The sequence below is a fragment of the Strongylocentrotus purpuratus genome, unplaced genomic scaffold (genome assembly GCF_000002235.5).
Source record: "Strongylocentrotus purpuratus isolate Spur 01 unplaced genomic scaffold, Spur_5.0 spur5_scaffold_18, whole genome shotgun sequence".
In the NCBI taxonomy this organism is placed as follows: Eukaryota; Metazoa; Echinodermata; class Echinoidea; order Camarodonta; family Strongylocentrotidae; genus Strongylocentrotus; species Strongylocentrotus purpuratus.
This window is the reverse complement of record NW_022145603.1, coordinates 16412183-16432702: the sequence shown is the minus strand read 5'-3', so window position 1 is coordinate 16432702 and position 20520 is coordinate 16412183. Positions and strand designations below refer to the sequence as shown.

At 37.3% G+C, this 20520-nt stretch overlaps 1 protein-coding gene across 1 annotated transcript in view; it reads left to right on the top strand.

Annotated features, from left to right (window-relative positions):
- LOC586734 (phosphatidylinositol 4-phosphate 3-kinase C2 domain-containing subunit beta) overlaps positions 1 to 14752 on the top strand; it is a 48627-nt gene extending 33875 nt beyond the window's left edge. The window contains exons 22-31 of the mRNA XM_030988803.1: positions 551 to 720; positions 1150 to 1306; positions 3354 to 3463; positions 4546 to 4668; positions 5274 to 5349; positions 6231 to 6473; positions 7820 to 7901; positions 8388 to 8518; positions 9751 to 9876; positions 13079 to 14752. Coding sequence (XP_030844663.1) covers positions 551 to 720; positions 1150 to 1306; positions 3354 to 3463; positions 4546 to 4668; positions 5274 to 5349; positions 6231 to 6473; positions 7820 to 7901; positions 8388 to 8518; positions 9751 to 9876; positions 13079 to 13252 — 1392 coding nt within the window. The 3' untranslated portion in view covers positions 13253 to 14752. The remainder of the gene's footprint in view (positions 1 to 550; positions 721 to 1149; positions 1307 to 3353; positions 3464 to 4545; positions 4669 to 5273; positions 5350 to 6230; positions 6474 to 7819; positions 7902 to 8387; positions 8519 to 9750; positions 9877 to 13078) is intronic.
- Positions 14753 to 20520: the final 5768 nt, after the last annotated feature.

Below are 20520 nucleotides of genomic sequence, written 5' to 3'. Positions count from 1 at the left end.
AGTTGGGTAAGTTGCATGAAATCAAGTTAAAGCAACAAGCTATCCTATAAAAGACATTACAAAAATAATGATGATTCCTAACAGAAAAGCCAGTGATGGTCGGCGCCGGTAAAAAAAAATATAAAGTGATAGTGATGGTGATGATGATGATGATAATGATGATGAACTCAACTATCAGAAGGTCAGAAAGTTTTTTCTTAAAGTCATCGTTTATTAAACAATGTTAAATCTGATATGCATATCAGTGTCTGTGATGGAGCCCTGAAAAAAGTGTGCTTCAAATCGATCATGAAGTGCCTCAAAAAAGTAAAAATCTTTGAGTGACCGGTTTCACCATACTCATTTTCCCCAATAGATTTCCAACCATAAATATCTTAATAATCAGACAGGCGATCGGCTTTTGGCGATCAGGATTCCTGACTGACCTAAAGGTTTATAATTATGATTGCAGTATGAGCTAAATCCAGGATTTTCTTTCAGAATCTGAGGCAATGTTACAGAGTCACTTTAATGAAATAACATCACCCTTTATTGCTCTTTCTCATTTTAGGCAGTGGAGAACTTCACCTTCTCCTGTGCAGGATACTGTGTTGCTACGTACGTACTAGGCATCGGTGATCGCCATAACGATAACATCATGGTCACCAAGACAGGTCACATGTTTCACGTCGACTTTGGCAAATTCCTCGGGAATGCCCAGATGTTTGGCAACGTCAAGAGGTGGGTGTGTTCAAAAGGAGGGTATGGTCAAAAAGAGGGTGTGGTCAAAATGAGGGTGTGATCAAGAGGAGGGTGTGGTCATAAGGAGGGTGTGGTCATAAGGAGGGTGTGGTCAAAAGGAGGGTGTGGTCAAGAGGAGGGTGTGATCAAGATGTGGGTGTGGTCAAAAGGAGAGGTATTTGGTGTTATAAAACCCACAAATCTGACACTTTGGATTGTTGATAGCAGTCCCCTCCATGACTAACCTTTCTTAACAGTTATGTAAAAAATCATCAAACATCAAACAATGACATACTATTCAACAAACTTCATTTCATTCCAATTACTGTCAAGCTAAAAGAACTAGAAGTTCCATTCTTAGTTATAGTTGTTCGGATCAGTTCTGTTCATTGTTTCCATTTCTCAACCATTTTCTCTCTGTTATTTCAGAGACCGCACACCCTTTGTGTTGACCTCTGACATGGCTTATGTGATCAACGGGGGAGGGAAGACAAGCAGTCGATTCCAGGAGTTCATTGACCTTTGCTGTGAAGGTTTCAACCTTGTCAGGCGGCATGCTAACCTCTTCTTCAATCTCTTTGGATTGGTAAGTTTTCTCATTCTTAAACATCCTCACTAAATGAATGTATGGATGGATGGATGGAATAATAAGGGAGGAGAGAATTGAAGAATGTGTGAAAATTTAGGGAAAATAAATTCCCTGCTGCTCCCATTCAAAACAATATTGTATATCAGGGCTTAATTTCCAACCATTACAAAAAAAGTCTATTTTTATTACCCCCAGTAAATCAACTATGGAGGGTGTTTCATAAAGCTGTTCGTAAAGTTGCGCATGAATTTACGAATGACTTAAATTTGAAAAGCCAAATGGGATGCTCAATCATTTTAACTGCATCAACTTAAGTTGAACTGTGCAGATGTAGATTAACATTCTCATAATAACAAACATTTTTAATGCAAAGTATGTTTTTTACCATAATTTAATTGAGGTTATTGGAAATATAGTCACACTTTGTTAAAACATCAGGAAATACTTTGGGCATCCTATCTGGCACTTCATATTGAAGTCGTTCGTAAAGTCATGCGTAACTTTACGAACAGCTTTATGAAACACCCCCCAGGGACAACCTTCCCTGTGAGGGCAATTACTGTTGGAAAACTATCTCATAGAAAACTCCTCCAAGGCTAATTATATCCCACGCAATTACCCAAAAGACTTAACTTCTCCACCTTCTTTTACGTAATTACAGGAAGTTATCAGAAGATTATTGGGGAGGGGGAGGGGGGGGGGGATGCATACCGTAGTTGTTCGTTATCATTTTAGTAGGGTATATCCTGTAGTGAGTTAAATGTCTGAGAAGGGTAGTCGTCCCATAGGCTGTTATCTTGGAAGGGGTATGGGTGGGGGCTTCTCCAAGAGAGAGAGAGAGTAACCTGTGATTTGACTACAATTTAGGGGGCTGTAGTTCAGATGGGTAGCCAGTTGTCATATGACTGTTTAAAAAAATGGGATTTCATGCTTTGCACATCTCTTTAACTTAGAAGTAAGAGTCTTTTGCAATGTGGGTCATTTGCTCTCAGACCTCTCTTCCTGTGTTGAAGCAGCCTTGTCTAATGCAGTTTTAAAGTGCCAGACATGAATACCTCAAATACATTATTGCTCATTCCTAGATCTCTGAACTTGAAAGATTGATGTGGCCTCATTATGCCAATATACACAGCTTTCTACTTCCTGTAACTCTTGGCTCACACACTCTCTCTCTCTCTCTCTCTCTCTCTTTCTCTCTCTCTCTATCTGTTCTTCACTGCTCTACCCACCTTCTGCCTACCTTTGGTCCTCTTCTCCTCTCTCGCTCTGTCGACATCCTCATCTTACAAAACTGATTTTGTGTATTTAACTTACCCAACTAAAGCTGTTGTGACTATATTTTACCATTCTCTTAATTGTCTATGATCATGGTTATTTCTTCTTGAAAACTGATCTGTTAACTTTGACCAGTGAAAAACAATTTCTGAATGGTTATACAGTGAAACCTCTCTATAAAGACCACGCAAGGGAGACAAGAATATTTGTCTTTATAGGCAGGTGGTATTTATGTACAGGTTCCTATAGTACATGTTTCAAGGGAAACAAGAAAATGTGGCCTTTGTAGAGAGGTGGTCACTAAAGCAGGTTTGACTGTATTATATTATTCTTAAAGATAAAGTTGAGTTCTGGTCATGCGATTGCATTGTGAAAGAAAAGGTGTGGAATGGATCAGAAAAAGTCGATCATGTAGCATGTAAGTATTGGTGTGCACTGCAAGGTTCTGGAGTCATCAAAATCATAATAAATTTGGCCCAGTCTTGATAAAGTAACAAGCACTGCACACAGAAAGATGTATATGGGACTACACTCATGTGCGCGACACATGCGTTATATCTATCAGGTCTGAATAGATATAATAACTTACCAAATATATCAATTAGTAGGCGGTTTCTCTGCAAAATTTGTATGATCACGTATTAGTCAAAACATATTCTTTCACATGATTGGTAATAAGAGCTTCCATTTCATTTTTTGAGAGGGGGGCGTTTCCAAACCTGTTCTTTATCTTTAATTTTAATTTGTTGTTGTTGATATATTGATGTAGATGCTGAATACCGGTATCGCCCAGTTATCAAAGGCAGAGGACTTGAAGTATGTTCAGAATGCTCTCAAGCCACAGGCTAGTGATGTTGAGGCTACTGCAATGTTCACAAGGTAACACAATGATTTGTCTCTTTAACTCTTAAGCTGCCACCCATACAATGCACCCAATGCCACAGTGCTAATCCCTATTGTGCCAGCCACAAATCTCCTGTGTGCCAAGTTAATTTAAGGGTTGGTTCAAGTGCATGTTATTTAAATCTTTACAAAAAATAAATCGCTGAATTACTCGCAAAAATCCAATCTGACTGTTGTATACAAAGACGGGTAATTCAAAGCTGATAATCTGATGCACGCGATGGTACTTTCAATAGCGCTGCAAAAGCACTCAGCACGGTGCAGTGGGCATGAACAATAACTGTTATTACATATGCGTGCTAGCGTGCACAAAGCAGAGTAGCGATGGCTCGCTAGCTTGAACGTAGCAGTCAATCGATAGCACGCTCGCGTGCACAGAGCACTATTATAGCACGCTAGCAGTCTCATGGCAGGATATGAGTTAATACCAACAGAGAAAAAAATAAAAAATTCTCTGAAAAATTGAGAAGATGATTTCCCTTTAATAGTTATTCAACTATTTTGATCTTGAAGTGTGTATACCATTGGTGAATAGTGCCTACAAAGTGCTCAAAATATTATGATTGAATTCTGGGATAGACTTCTGATGGAATTTAGTGATGGTTGGTTTCTTTGCCCCTCTGCATTTTCAGGTGAGGAAAATGTAAGATAATGACTTTACCATATTGTGGGGGGGGGGGGGGAGGAATAGGGGGAAAAAGCAACGCATAACATAAGGCTTGTTGGTCTTAAAACTGATGGCTAAACCTGGTGATTGACAACACCTGTTATAGGGTAAACACCTGAATGGTACAAAATTCCCCATGAGAGTCGACTACTATGCATATATAAAGCCCCACTGCACTACTTGCGTCCTCTATATAACAAACAATGCCTAATCTGTGAATGTTGGTCCCCCATGGTCCCCTTTTTCTTATGTTAATTGAGAGCTGATTTGATGAGATAACCACCTGTCAGTGACCTTGCAGGGAGGCCTAATCCCTCCTGGCCAAACTAGTGCAGAAAGGCTTCAAATGCTTGAGAATAACGTATATCTCCTTGGATTCGTTGTTGTTTAGGATGATAGAGGCAAGTCTTGGAGCCAAGTCAACCCAGATCAACTTTTTCTTTCATAACCTGGCTCAGATGAGCTTCTCAGCTTCAAGCAGCACTGAACTCTCCTTCGCACCCAAGAGATACACGTAAGTACACCATCCTCTTTAAAGTTATACCATACTAAAAGAACTACTGCAAAATCGAATCTAGCGCCATCTCAGGTCATCTGTAGCAGTATGGTCCTGTAAATAGCTGCGCTGTTCATCAAGTCCTCTCTCTGCGAAGTGGAAATTACAGTATGTATTGGGTTACGCACTGTTGCCAAGGTGACCCCTCGATATGTTATTTTTTCTCAAGCAGGGCAGGGGAAATCTAAATTAGCTTCTTATTCAGCTTTAGTGTCCAAGTCTTTAACAAAAAGTGTATTTAATGATTTCTTTATATGTACAGTAGGCTTGCGGATGCACCATGTGAGAGAGAGAGAGGGAGGATTGAGAAGTCCTGAAAAGGACTGTTGGTGTGTAGTCTTGAAAAAGACTGTTGGTTATCTTTCTAAGCTTAAAGTTCTAAGGAGAACTATAGCGCTTGGAAAGGATGGGTGGCGGGAGTGGCTCGACGTTTCGAACAGGTTGACTATCCGTCGTCGCTCTCTCTCTCACATGGTGCACCCGCAAGCCTACCGTATATCTACATCACCATGCAAGCCGACACTTACAAGCAGCATCTGATTTCTTTATGTTTTGATTGACAGCCTTGCCACGGACGGGAAGATACAAGAGGCTAAAGTGTTTGGAATTCAGAAGAGATATGAAACAGAAAAGTACTATGTGAGTATCATATTCCTTCTCCTTAAAGGGATAGTTGAGTACTGTTTTCTGACTGCAAATACCTTCAAAGTGCATGGTTATTGCTCTTATTCTTATCTATGAAATTTCGTATGGCTACTGCAAGCTGGCTCAACAGTGATTTGATAATGATGAGCTTTATTATGCCTCCGCTACAAAGTAGCCGGAGGCATTATGTTTTCGGGTTGTCCGTCTGTCCGTACTTATGTACAGTGTACGTCCGTACGTCCCGTTCTCGTAATCGCGTTATATCAAGAACCCATTGATGGATTCCCGCCAAACTTGGGTCATATATGAACCTTGCAAAGCCAATGAACTGTTTAGATTTTGGGGTCGCAAAATCCAAGGTCAAAGGTCACAAGGCTCATTATGTATGCAGACATAGCTCGTGATCCCGTTATCTCAAGAACTCATTGATGGATTCCCGTCAACCTTGGGTTATGTATTTATCTTGCAGAGCCAATGAACTGATTAAATTTGGGGGTAACGAGGTCAAATGCCACAGGTCACAGGGCTCATTATGTTTGCAAAAATAGCTCGCTTCTGTTTTGGTTTGTAAAATTGCTCCTTGGCGGAGGCATCATTTTCGACTGCGCGCGATCGAAGGTCCATCTAGTTTCTATCTACATTGTATATTTCAGAAACATTTATGTAAATGAAATCTGCCATCCGTGTACATGTATGTCTACATCGTATGGCTACTGCAAGCCGGCTCAACAGTTAATTTGAAGATCTTTATGATAAGCTAGTCCTTCTCTTCCCCCAGTACAGCCTATCCCCTCTTCTCTCCAATCGAAGGGTAGGAAATACTCATATTTGTGTCATAAAAATGATTAATTTGTATCAAATCTGCTCCAATGTAGGTCTACATTGTAAGGCTCCTTCGGACGGGTTCCACGGTTCCTTTGTTCATCTTCCGTCGATACAGCGAGTTTGGAGAGCTTCGCGATAAGCTCGGACTTCTCTACCCCACGTTCGGCCTGCCCCCTCTGCTGTCCCATCGAAGGGTTGGTCGTACCCATGTCAAGCAGGTGGCCGAACGCAGGAAGAAAGAGCTGGAGAGGTACCTCAGATGGCTGTTTTCTATGCCTCCAGAAGTGTCCCAGGTAGGTCTTTATTTATAATTTCCATACCTGCCAACCCTTACGAATAATCCAGAATATTCTGTTTTTCTGGATTTCTAGGACCTGAAAATCTAAAATATTCTGTTTTTTCAAAATTTCGATTTTTGTTGTTGTTGTTGTTTTTTTGTACTAAAGCCAAATTAAGCTTGTTTTATCATGTGCCGCGATTTGAGACTTCACATTTTGTGTGCGTTGAATGGCTGCATGATCGAGCAGCGAATTCGTATTCGCTTTTTGGTACAGATTTACCTGGTATTCCCAGTTACACTGCCGCTGCAAGTGCGATTTCTTATTTTTGAAGGCATACCGTGCTAAAAATTCCTAATTCTTATTTTCAAATGTTGGTAGGTATGAATTTCTAGTCCCTCAAACCTTTATGGAATTAATGGAATTCCTTTTCATTATGTTTTTTCCCCTGAAACTATAGATTCAAGCTTTAATTTCCAGTTGTATATTGAAGTTTACTTTAGTAGATTCAATTAAGTTGTGAGAGCGTTGTGAGAGCAGTTATATTGACATCTATTCTTCCTTTCACTTCCTTCCACTTCCCCTTCTTTTTCTTATTTGTCTACACTTACTACTGTTTTTGTAATTGTTTGAACAAATAGGTCACCTTAATGCTATCGTGTATGTCAATGTGATTGGCACTAGTGTTTTATTTCATAAATTCTGTTTACAGTTTGCTTGATCAGGTTACCGATTTCCTCAATTGTAAAATATTACAAGATGATAATCTCGAAAGATTGCTTCACGTGATACCATAATGTAAAGGGGAAGTCCACCCTGATATAAAGTTGGTTTTAATAAAAGCAGACAAATGAGAGAAACAAATTCGCGAAAGTTTGAGCAATATCCCATTGAAAATAGGACAGCTGTGAATTTGTGAAGTTGTCATCAATGAAACACAAATGGGCAATTGATATATTGTTACACACAGAGAGTACTTGTCTGGCATGTGAAGAGAGATTAATTAAAGGGAGTGTGTCATGACGAGACTATGTGTCTTTCCCGTGGCCCTACTCGGGGCCAATCGGGTATAATACGATTACGGACGACGCAACCGCAGCATTCACGTGCGTGCAACATACACGAAACCGAGCACGAACATGGCGTCTGACTTACAGCACTAGCTGGCGCGCGCCGACCCAGTTTAGCGCAGCTGACCCAGTTAATCAAGTCCATTTGTTTAGGTGTAGTTGTTCAAAAGAAGACGTAGGTGGCGTTAACCAGTATTTCCCATGATACACTCCCTTTAAGTACCATGCATTCCTCATTGTGCATGGTACCTTGACTTCTAACGTCTTCCCTTCTTCCTATCCCTCATGCAGTGTGACCTAGTCTACACATTCTTCCATCCATCCCTGAGAGACGAAAAGGATGCAGGTCAGGCAACCTGTAACAAGGTCAAAGGTGAGAGGTCAAAGCACTTTCTACAGTTGGAAGTCTACAACATTGTTCCTGTGAATAAAAAAAAAGAAAGATATTATGCAAAACAAATATATTTTATACAGTAGGCTTGCGTGTGCACCATGTGAGAGAGAGAGGGAGGATTGAGGAGTCCTGAAAAAGACTCTCAGTAATCTTTCTTGAGGGTGTGTAGTCCTGAAAAGGACTGTTGGTGTAGTCTCAATCCTCTCTCTCTCTCTCACATGGTGCACCCGCAAGCCTACTATGTATCTACATTACCATGCAAGCCGATACTTACAAGCAGCAAATGGATTATATCATAAATTTGTTGTTACTTCCACTATGTCAATTTTCCAGCAATCTCAGTTATTAAAAGTTTTAGGAAAAGTGGCGTGACCTTTACCGATAGAGCTATCGTGATAGAATAAACTTGATCATTGAAATCAAGCTCTATCGTGAAATTTGATTTCTTTTCTATGTGAATTACAGCCAGTGCCATTGAAGAGGAAGAAGAGAGTGTTGTTCATACCAAAGGAGGTCAGGTCGGAGGTCAGGTCAAACTAACCATCCAGCACAGACAGGGGGCGCTCTTCATTATGGTCATACATGCCAAAGACTTGGTAAGAACACCATGGGGGTGTTTCACAAAACTTGTCATCAGTGACAAATGACTGTGATTGTTATAAGCTACTGAAATCCTTGCTTCTGATTGGTTATCAGCAGATTTGTTACTGATATTTGTTATTTGTCATTGGAAAAAGGGTTTGTGAAACACCCTCCAGATCATTTTTCTACTCCTGAAAATCCTCACATGTGGAATGCTAAAATAGTTGGGGTCTATCAAAAAAAAGTTTGTCCAATAATCTAATCCTATCCAATGGGCTGATATTAAAGATGAAGACCAGTTATGGTCGTGCGATTGCATTGTGAAAGGAACGTTGTGGAATCGATCAAGCACTGTACACCGAAAAATGTATATGGGACTACCCCACACATGTGCGCGACACGTGTGTTATATTTATCAGGTCCAAATAGATATGATAATTTACAAAATATATCACTTAGTAGGCGGTTTCTCGGCAAAATTTGTATGATCACGTATTAGTCAACACATATTCTTTCACATGATTGGTAATAAGAACTTCCATTTCATTTTTTGAGAGAGGGGCGTTTCCAAAACTGGTCTTTACCTATAAAGTTTAATAGCTTCCTACTGATTCAGATTGCATGGAAAATCTGACACTGAAGTATATGTTATACCCATGTGCATGTAAATTTTTTATTTAATGTATTGAACATGTATATCAAGGCTGTCTTCATACCTGCTGACTGTTCCGATTTAATCAGAATATTCTGATTTTCTGAATTGTGAGGACCTACAAATTTGGAATATTCTGATTTTTCAAAATTCTGAATGACCAAATAATATATTTTTTTTAAATAGCCAAATTTGGCTTGTTTTACCATGTGCCGCGATTTGAGAATTTGCGTATTTACACTGCTGCTGAATACATGGCCATGGTAAGGCCTTGGATACAGATTTCTTGCAGGGAAAAAATCAATATTTATTTTTCGAGGGCTACTTTTCTAGCTTGCCTGCATAAAAATAACACTCTGAAATTTGTTTTGCATTGAACTCTATGGGAAATTATTGAAATTTATGGGGTTTATTTCCCTGATTTTCGGGGGCTCTTTTGGGAATTTTGGGGGCAAATTTACCCTAAGCCCCCATGTATTTTTTTTCACTGATTTCTTGCTTATGAATGTTGGCAGGTATGTGTTTTCTGTAGTTATGTATGATATTTGTTTGCATCCAGAAATCTTTTAAATTTCTTCTTCAATCAATGCTTAGGGTTCGACGGATGGAGGCGACCCTGACCCGTATGTCAAGACGTATTTGACCCCCGACCCGCAGAAGTCAACCAAGAGAAAGACGAGGGTCGTCCGCAAGACACGCAACCCAACGTACAATGAAATGGTAGGTTTGAGCTGGAATTGTTTTTCCTGCTCCATATAAAAGTCTGCTTGAGTACTACCACACACTTAATATGACTGTAATATTGCCAGCATGTGAAAGAAATTGCAATACAATTACTCTGAAAACCAGAAACTTTTGCGTGCATAATTGATGCTCTCATCGTTGTCATGGCGGTCAAAAATTGTAATAGTTTATTACTGTGACATGTTTCAAATGAATTGAACCAAGACATGGAATATTTTTTTGGTGCAATTGACATTGGTTTCTTGCTCCGACAACAGTGGTCATTAACCATTCACACAATATTAAATATCAAATCAAATCTTGACATAACATACTTGCAATATGCAAGTCGGGTATCAGTCATATGGATCCCACAGACAGGAAAGCTTGGAAAGCAGCCATTAAGGAAGTGAAATGTCCAACCCCACAATGTGGGACAAATGAACTTTAAACGCTGATGATGAAAGCTATATGGTTTTAGATAAGCTTTGAAATTTGAGAAATGTTTATTTTGTCTAATTAAGGTTATGATTAGGCATGTGAAATAATCACATCATTTTTTAAGGATGTTTGGGGACATCCAGTCTAAAAATAAGATCAGAGGCCTGTTTTATAAACTTGTTATCGGTAACATCTGCCACAGATGTAGCCAATCAAATGTAAGGATTACAGTAGTTTATAACAGTTATCTTATCTTGTTATTGATAATTGTTATGGAACTAACTGGGCCCAGTTGGCTGTGAATTGTAACAGAATTGTAACAGTAACAGTGGAAAAAATACCCGTGGGCTTGGGCCCCGAAATTCATTAAAGAGCCCCCAGAAATTTGCATAGAGTTCAATGCAAAACAAATTAAAGAGTGTTATTTTCATGCAAGCAAGCTTGAGAAGTAGCCCCCAAAATGTGTAAAGTATTTTTTTTCCCTGACCAGTATAAACATGTCTGCTCTTTGACTGGTACCCAAATTGTCATTTTTTTCTGGCTAGTAGACCAAAAATCTTTTAAAGTCGAGTTATACAAGTCACGTAATCAGGTTATGCAGTTGACTTAAAATGCATCTACACTTGTGACTTAAAGGGGAAGTCTACCCTGATATTAACTCGGTATTAACTTAGTTTTAAGAAAAGCAGAAAAATGAGAGAAACAGATGAGTGAAAGTTTGGGCAATATCTGATTAGAATTAGGAAAATTATGAATGTTTGAAGTTGTCATCCGTGAAACACAAATTGGTTTAACACTGACGTATCCTGCGAGCTCTCCAATTTGCTCTGTACTGAAAATTTCATAAAATTTCATTTTCTTAGTTATTGATGATGGAATACATAAGTTTCATACAGGGATTGTATCAACGCATATTTGCCATAATTATATTTAGGGTGAATGTATGATTGAAATTTTCTTAAGGGAAAATATAAATTTGTAAAGTTCTTTAATACAGGGAGAGGAGCTCGCAAGATATGTTACAGAGGTGCCAATGTGTGTTAAAAAGATTGCAGCTTCAAAAAAATAAAAACTGTCATATTTTGAATTGGTCTTTGCTCAAACTTTCACTGTCCTTTTTCTCTCAGTTTTCCTGCTTTTATTAAAACAACTTAAAACCAGGGTAGACTTCCCCTTTAACTTAAAAGGTAAAAAAAACAAAAAACATTTGGAATAACACGTATGTATTTGCAGTCCCCTATGGCTCATCACACATGTATTCACATTTTTTTCTCAAAAGCACCAACAAATATGGAGAAAAAAATATTGCATATTAGTCCCCATAGATTCAATTATATCGTCATTTTATTTGTTTGTGCTGATTAATTTTGTTGCATTCTAGTCCCCAAAGATTCAATTATAACTTTGTCATATTTTTTTGTGCTAATGAAGATCTTGTGCTTTTTAGTCCCTGAGGTTTAATTATAACCCCGTTATATTTTCTGTGCTTATTATTATTTTTTTGCATTCTAGTCCCCAAAGATTCAATTATAACTTTGTTACATTTTTAAGCTCTTAAGCATTTCCTGTGTATTTTGATAGACAGGTATCGTTACAGGGATAGTTGAGTTCTGTTGCAGAGGGCGCTACTCAAAACAATTTTTTGTGAGATAATGAAAAACTGAGTGTCAAATTTAAATTTAAATGACCAAATCATCTTTGTTAGAACAAAATTGGTTCAGAAACGGCTGTAATATCCATTAATATAACGATTTCTAATACTTATACTAATATGTTCCACCACAAATATTAGATAATTTAAAAAAAACGTTGAAAAAAAAAATAGCACCTTTTACGTCGTGTTTCAGCCAATGCCGATGTTTGATTTTTATTGTTTTTTTGTTGTTGGTTATAATACGCACAACCAGCCGGCCCATGTTATGTTATTTTTAATTAAATAATTAACGGTCACCGTATTTTTTTGAAAGTGGAGCTGAATTGGTATGATCGTATTGGTTAAATTTCACACATTTTGGGGTCAAAAATTATCTTCATAGCAATTTTAGGTTCTAAACGGGCACTAGAAATGTCATCAATAACAATGAGAGCAATAACCATGCACTTTGAAGGCATTTGCGGTCTGAAAACAGAACTCAACTATCCCTTTAACTTGTTTTCAACATTTAGGGCGAAAATTCTTTGGATTCAATGAAAGGCCCCCCCCCCCCCCCCACCCACCAACAAAAAAAAAGAAGAGAAAAAAATATATGAGAAGGAATATATTCCAAATGATGGTGTGTCCCATTTTAATATTCAATGTTTCTATTATAATAAGCTTTGAAGTATTTAAGAAATGTCCCCTTGTCTTCAATTGCTGAAAATTAATCCAAAATGCAAAACAAAAGAAACATAAAATATTATTTAATGAATATTACATAAATATCCTTAAGATGGAAATGCTAAAAAGTAGTACAAACACAAGAAGGATTTATTTATTCACAGGTAAATATTTTTATTAATTTCTTGTTAAACAGCTGGTGTAAAAGTACTCAAAAAAAAGCAAAAGAAATTATTTAATGAATATGAACAAAATATCCTTAACATGGAAATGCTAGAAGTAATGCAAACACAAGAAAGATTTCTTTATTCACCGGTGCATCCTGATATCATCCCTCGGCACGCCTCAGGGTGATATCAGGATGTAACATCCCCTTGAGCCTATAAAACAACTATTCCTCTCACAGCAGTCATTATATCTACACTATTTTTATTTATACAGCTGGTGTACAAGTACTCAGATAAGGAGATAGAGAGAAGAACTCTACATCTCACTGTATGGAACTCTGATCTACTCAAAGAGAACGCCTTCCTGGGTGCCACAAACATCCCTCTCAACAAAATGGACCTGACCAAAGAAACCACTAAATGGTATCATTTGGGAGATCTCACCTGAGTCTCATGGGGGTGTTCAGGTTTAACAGAAGTTGTCTCTAGTAATGTTCATGTGTATAAAAGCCTTGCCTTTCCCTGTCTGTTAAACTGTACTTTCATACCTGTCAACCACTCCTATATTGGAAAAAACGATTCATACTTTTTGGCCTTAAAACTAATATCTCTTCTACAAACTCTTTATAAAAGGATAACTAATAAACTGTTTTCCTAATTTTGGTACGAGAGATTCTTTTTTGTGTGTGTGAAATGTTGGCAATTATGAACCTCTCATGTCATTGTTTTTTCTTCTATTTTAATTAAAGCATTTACGGATCTTCTACGAAATCTATTAAAGGAGCTTTTGTTTTGAACTGACAGTTGTGACTTTCTTCATTCTCATTATGCGTAAATCAAAATCCAGAAGAAAGACACTCCCACTCTCTTTGGGAAAGTACCAAAATAAAAATGCCCCTTTTGGGATTAAATATAGGCCTTTTTTCATGTATTTAAAAAAAGTGATTCTTTTCCTGAAGCAGTTTCTAAATTAGTATAATCATATTTTCCCCTATTATATTAACAATGTGAAATGCTTATCATTGACTTTGGTAAGCCAAAGCCCATGGATTAAATCTAGAAATGCAGATTCATTCAAATCTCTCCCCCGTTTCGTGAATTGTTTTCTTCTATCTATAAATGCAAATTTATCTTTTGTTAGTTATCCCTACTCTGTGCTCTTTTCCATTTCTCCAGGAAGGCAGTTTTAATTGTTTAATTTGTTGCTTGTGATATAATAATCATTCTGAGAATTATCAGTTATACACACCCTTGCATCCACAAGTGTGCTTAATTTGGATTGCAAAAGGGATTGTAATAAATTAAGTTATATATTTTGTAATATTTTCATGTACTTGTCGGTGTATATAGGAAAGTTTATCCACATAGTTTGGCACTCATGTGTATGCGGTATATGATTCTATTATGGTATACCATGAGATGTATATACAATGGTATAAAATGGTTTAAATGGTCATCTTACTACTAATTAAATTGGTATTTAAGTGGATTCAAATACAAGCACAGTTTACTTCTCTGTGCTGTTTTTATGTGCTTTAACAACAAATTATTTTATAAGCCTTTAGATTAGTTAGACAGCTTACAGCAAAATAGTTTATATGTATATAGATATCAGATAATCAATAATTTACCTATCTGTTGATCTTTACCATGTTTGTCTATAAAGCCTGTGGATTTGCGGAACATCTTACAACAGAATATTAATATGTACTACAAACAAATTTTATTCCTATTTGCTGTTTAATATGGGTCTATTTTACCGCTTCTCTATGAATCCTTTAGATTAGTGGGCAACACAAACATGATCAATTTTTTGTTTGTCAACTGCCATGAAATTCACTGCAACCAAAACTGAAATATTGAGGAAGAAAACAAAAATGAAAATGCATATTCCAACGAAACATAATAATGATAGTAATAATGATGATAATAGTATTACTGATAACAATAATAACAATGATAATGATTATAATTATCATAATAATGGTACCGGTAACCATAATAATTACAAAAGTAATAATCATAATAATAATATCATAATAATAATAATCATAATAATAACAGTATAATAAGTAAGGTGCCAAATACCCTTGAAATCACATGCTCAAGGCATTTCAATTAATCAAGTTTCAGATATACATGTTCCTTTTTTATGCTTTGTACATGATTATTGTAAAAGGAAATGAAACAAGATATAATTGATCTGGATGAAAATGTAATTTGCTCTAGCTTTGTCAAATCGCATACATCATGTTGCTGTTCATTGAATCATACATGTAAATGTACAATAGCTCAGCTTTGTTTCCTCTTCATTCAAGTGACAAGCTCCAACTTAAAGCCCCACTGTCCTACTTGTAGCTACTTGCTCCCTCCTTTTAGAAAACTTTCCAAATCGGTGCCTGTTGGTCCCCCATGATCCTCTTTTTCTTATGTTAAATGAGAGCTGAGTTAATGAGATAGCCACCTGTCACAGTGACCTCACTGGCTCGCTGTGTGGTCTAATCCCTTCTGGCTGAAGTAGTAAAGCCTGCCTTTAAAGGACATGTATAGATTTAGTAAGCCCTCCAAAAAACATTTCATTTGGTTTCTTTGGTTTAAGATGATGAAATGCAAATACAGTCAAACCTGTTTGAATGACCACCTGTATGGAAATACCAGATGTCTATAAAGGCTAAATGGTTTGTTTCCCTTAAATATTTTAATCAGAGGGATATTTAGATATATTAGATATTTATACAAAAAACCCACAAAAATCCCCGTCCCCCACTCAGTGTTATTTAGGGTACGTGTATACATGTTTCCTCTTTCTTAAAACACCCCCCTACATGTATATCTGGTGTGAGCGTCAATTGCGGGCCAAACTTCGTTGTGCGAAAAAGTACCCCTTTACCAGAGATTTGGGGAACACGCATGCAGTCCATCCGACTCCGAAGAGAGGGGGGGGGGGGGGCTGGGCTGGGCAGAAATTATGGACGGAGTACTGAATGATCTCGCACAAAGACGCATGTGTATCGTTTTATACAGAGAAAAAAAATTGAGTAATACTGCCATAATCTAGTTTTCCTTTCAGATATATACACTAAACTTCACTGGAAATCATGGATGGAATATTGAATGATCTTGCACACGTAGCTTTTGATACCGGGAAAACAATTTGAGACAATATTCAACATGTTTCATGTCAATTATCTTATTGCTGCCAAAAATGCATATGGTCTTTAAAAACAACAGAAGAGATTGAATATGACTCATGTTGAGCATTGTAATGCATGTAGCACGGATGACAATGACAAATGGAGAATTCTTTTGAAACCCTTTATCGCTTGAAGATGTGAATGGACTATTTTGTTATGTACTTAACAAGTAAATGCATACCCTAGATGTCTATGTACATGTATGTAGATACAGTCAAACCTGCTTTAGTGACCACCTGTCTACAAAGACCACCTGTCTACAAAGGCCACATGGGCCCTTGAAAATGTTTTCTCATTGAATCATGTACTAAAGGAACCTGTCTACAAAGACTACCTGCCTACAAAGGCCACTTTTTGTGTTTCCCTTGGGTGGTCGCTATAGACAGGTTTGACTGTAGTAGACTTTTTATGAAACTTAGAACTATACTGCCTTATATAAATGCTCTGTTGCCTGAATATTTCACGTATGTGGCACATCTTCCGCTAAAGTGTTCAAAAAAAGAAAAGGTCTTATTAAGTTAACTTAGGAGTCGTTTGTTTGAAATGTATGTGGTCAGAGGCTGTGCAAAATGTAGAAATTTTCTTTCACCAAGGCAAAAAAAGATGGACATACCTTGTTTGTGCCCCTATGTCACCAGCTAAGCATTGTTTTTATTGATGTGTTTCCCACAGGTAACCTACTGACTGCTTAATGCACTCATCTTTTTTCTTCTTCCATTTACTATTGTTTCTTTCCTATATCAACGTTCTGTTATACAATATGTAATTTTCATAATAATATCTATATTGTTCTCTCAGTAACTGTGTTAACTTATTATGGGCGTTCCTAACTCAAGCTATATGCTTTTGGGGTTTTCGCCCCTTTCGTATATGAATTATTTACTGTATACTCTATGTTGAAATCATTGTTACATATATCATTTATATATACATTGGCTCAAATTCACAAAGGATGTTAAGATTTAACCCATGGTTTAAACCCTTATTTACATAACCCATGGCTTAAAAATTAGCGCAAAATTAGTGAACCTTGCCTTGTGCGCGTCTAATATTGGACCTCTGACCTCTGACCTCTGACCTCTGTCACGCTTATTTTAAACCATGGGTTATGTAAATGAAGCTTTAAACCATGGGTTAAATCTAAACCTCCTTTGTGAATTCGGGCCAAAGTGTTTCATATTGTACTATTGAGGAGGAAATAAATGTTAATAAATACAAAAATACAAAATTTCCATAGGCTTTTATATAGAAACCACGCGGTTCAAGTAGGCAATGGGTTAAATAATTGTGTAAATAAATCAAAGGCTTCTCTTATTCTCCATTAAATTAATTGCATCATTTTCCAATAATAAAGTGTACTATCAAGCAATATTATGCTTTCACATTCTCACCTTGGCGCTTTGAAAGCATGTCGCCAAATCATGACCAGTTAGTATCGAAGTTTGGGAATCTAAATTATTTTTATGATTTTGTTGTGGTCAATATTTTTGTGTCATTTGTGCTACTTGAATTGAACACTTTACTGGAGAATGCATGGTCTATTTGCTCTGAAAATATGAAAAGTACATGCATTAAAACCATATGGATATGATTATAATTGTAATTACGATATAGAGGAACTTTACACTGCATGTGTAACGGACGGGATAAGATATTTACTGTTTATTGAATGCATTTGTACAGTATGTGTGCATAAACTTGTCATAACATAATATCACCAAAGAGGTTTATCTGATCTTGGTGATGTAACTTGAAAATTGGTTCTGTCTTCTTGCACAATTAGTGGAAAAATGACCTGTTTTGGTAAGCTTTCACTTGCTGTGCTGCAAGCCTCTTCAGACCTATGCTGTCCCCCCCCCCCACTTAGTTTTATTTAGGGTACACGTATGCATGTTCCCTCCTTTTGAAAACACCCCCCCCCCCCCTCAGTCCGTTGTGTAATGTCAATACGGGCCGGATTTTTGTGTACTACGAGCCGGACTTTGGTGCGTGAAAAGAACCCCTTTACCGGACATTTTGGGAACACGCATGCGGTCCCTCCGACCCCGGAGTAGAGGGGCCGGGTATGCTGTAGCCTGTTATGAAAGTTAGATCTGCCTTATGTTTACATATAATAAGCACTGAACGTGATAACTTCATGAACATAGACTTGGGACAATATATACTCTTTCTTCTTCAATGCACTATCCCACTCCACCCTACCCCACTATACCCTATCGTACTGCATCAGCAACAACAGCACCACCGACGACATAGGGCTGAAGAAGCTTGCAGCACAACAAGAGGAAGTTAACCAAAACAAGTAATTTGAAACCAATTGTTAAGAAAGAACCAATTTTCTTGTCATGGCATAGTAGACAAAGTTAAATGCATGTATATTGAATAATGTGATATAGTTATTTGACATTTATTATCATTTTCATATTTTGTGACATTGATTATTACTTTCTATTTTGAAAGGCATTGAAAATGCATGTAAAGGCATTGAAAATGCATGTAAAGGCATTGGAAAAGCATGTAGATGCATAGTAATATATGACATGTGGATATAAAATGTCCATTGGTTGCGCAACAGGGAAGTCAACATTACAACAAGTGTACTTTTATGAAAGCAGGAAAATGTGAAAAACGAGGTCAACAAATGTACGAAACAATCCAACGGACAGGAAAGTTTCAGTTGCTTGGTCAAAATCCAATTGGCAAATTTCCTTTCCTCTCGTACCAGAAATGACATAGATTTCAAGTTTTGTCACAAAAATATTTTTCGTAATATTTTTTCGCACTTTAATTTTTCTCTCACGTCTGTCACCTAGTTATACAGTTTAACCTCATTATAACAAGCTCTGATATAAAAAAAACACAAAATCTATAGTTACAACAAAGTATCGTTATAAGAACGTAATTTTGCTGGTCCCAGCTGTTCAAATTTTTTTTTTTACCCTGACATATCAAGGTAATTCTCATGGTCCCAATGACCTAGTTATAATGATTTCCACTGTACTACTAGTCACATGTTTTGGCGCACACGTCTTTGAAATATTTACCATTCGTGAAAATAGAAGGGATTGTTTTGACACTTTCCCAATGACAAAACGAACGGAGAGTTTCATGCAAGAGAAATAAAGAAGAAACTTTCCCATTTATGTTCAATTGATTTCATCTTCCAAATTAATACATTTCTTATCCTCCAAGATTTTCTCAAACTTTCTTCAATCTTTCTGATTTTTCTTGCTTTCATTGAAAACAACTTGATGTCTGGTTGAACGTTGGGTCGTTGCAGAATATCATAGCATATTGAAGAGATGTGGTTTAGTGGATAAGTCACCCGACTGCAGAGCAAAAGGTACGGGGTTCAAATCCTACCCCGGCTGTAACGTCCTTTAGCAAGACGGTAATCTACATTTGCCACCCTCCACCATGCGGTGTTAAATGGGAAACCCGATAGGATGCAAACGTTAATGTAGTTTGATCAGCATTGTGAGCGTCTATAAAATAGCGCCTGGCTGGAATGCTCCCCAGGGAGTGGAGAATGTGAATACTTTGTGTGCAGGCAAGCAAGCCAGAGTCTGATAACCGGGGTAATACTTTAGTTGTAAAGCATTTAGAGACGTCGTCGATGTATTAGCGCCATATAAAAGTGAAATATTATCATAGAAAACAAATCTAATGGACATTTCTTTAGACGAGTTAAGTATAACAACTATGTATATATTATGTAGTTATGATAATGTTTATGAAACGCTTTCATTATATTGTTGGATGTCAGTCTGATATGATAATACATGTATACTGATTTATATTAAAGAACGTCTGTATGACAGTACAAAAAGATGTCTGAGTTTCCCAGAGTCTTGTGTTAGATTTGGTATTTGAAGGTTGTTTGTCGTTAGAGATAAGAGATGTATGTTAAGCTACGGTCACAAAGGTTCGTACAAACGATTATTTCGTACGAATCACGCTGTTTTCCATTGTCTTCCCGAATTTTCATTGTCTGAAAATCGTTCGTACGGCGTTTGTAGCAGTTCGTAATGGCAATTGTGACCGAGGCTTAATATGAAATATTTACACACTCCTGAAGTGACTAAAATGATGAGCAAAAAGTCTGTTCGGAAGCTTTTCATTTCATATAATAAACTTCCAGAATAATATGTTATTAGTAAGAAGATTTTTAAAATGAAAAACACGCTGTCATTTTTCCCTCTATAAACGTTGACTCGTTTAAGGAGGTAGTGTGACACAAATCTTACGCTGAGCAGACCACAATGAAAGAACTCTGTTCCTCGGAGAGAACGTTAACTAGAGGTCCCATGTGTAGGAGAGTCGCACCCTAGCCCTGTACACGTTCAAAGGAAACCCAACCTTGATACAGGGACGTGATAGAGAAGGACTGGAATCAAGCCGCTGCCCTCACTATGAACATGACGGACAAAGAATGAGGACAAAATATACAGTCCCTCATATTACCCTCAACAATTGCTGTGGTAGACACAGGAACATCCCTTCACTGCTATTATGTAAAAAT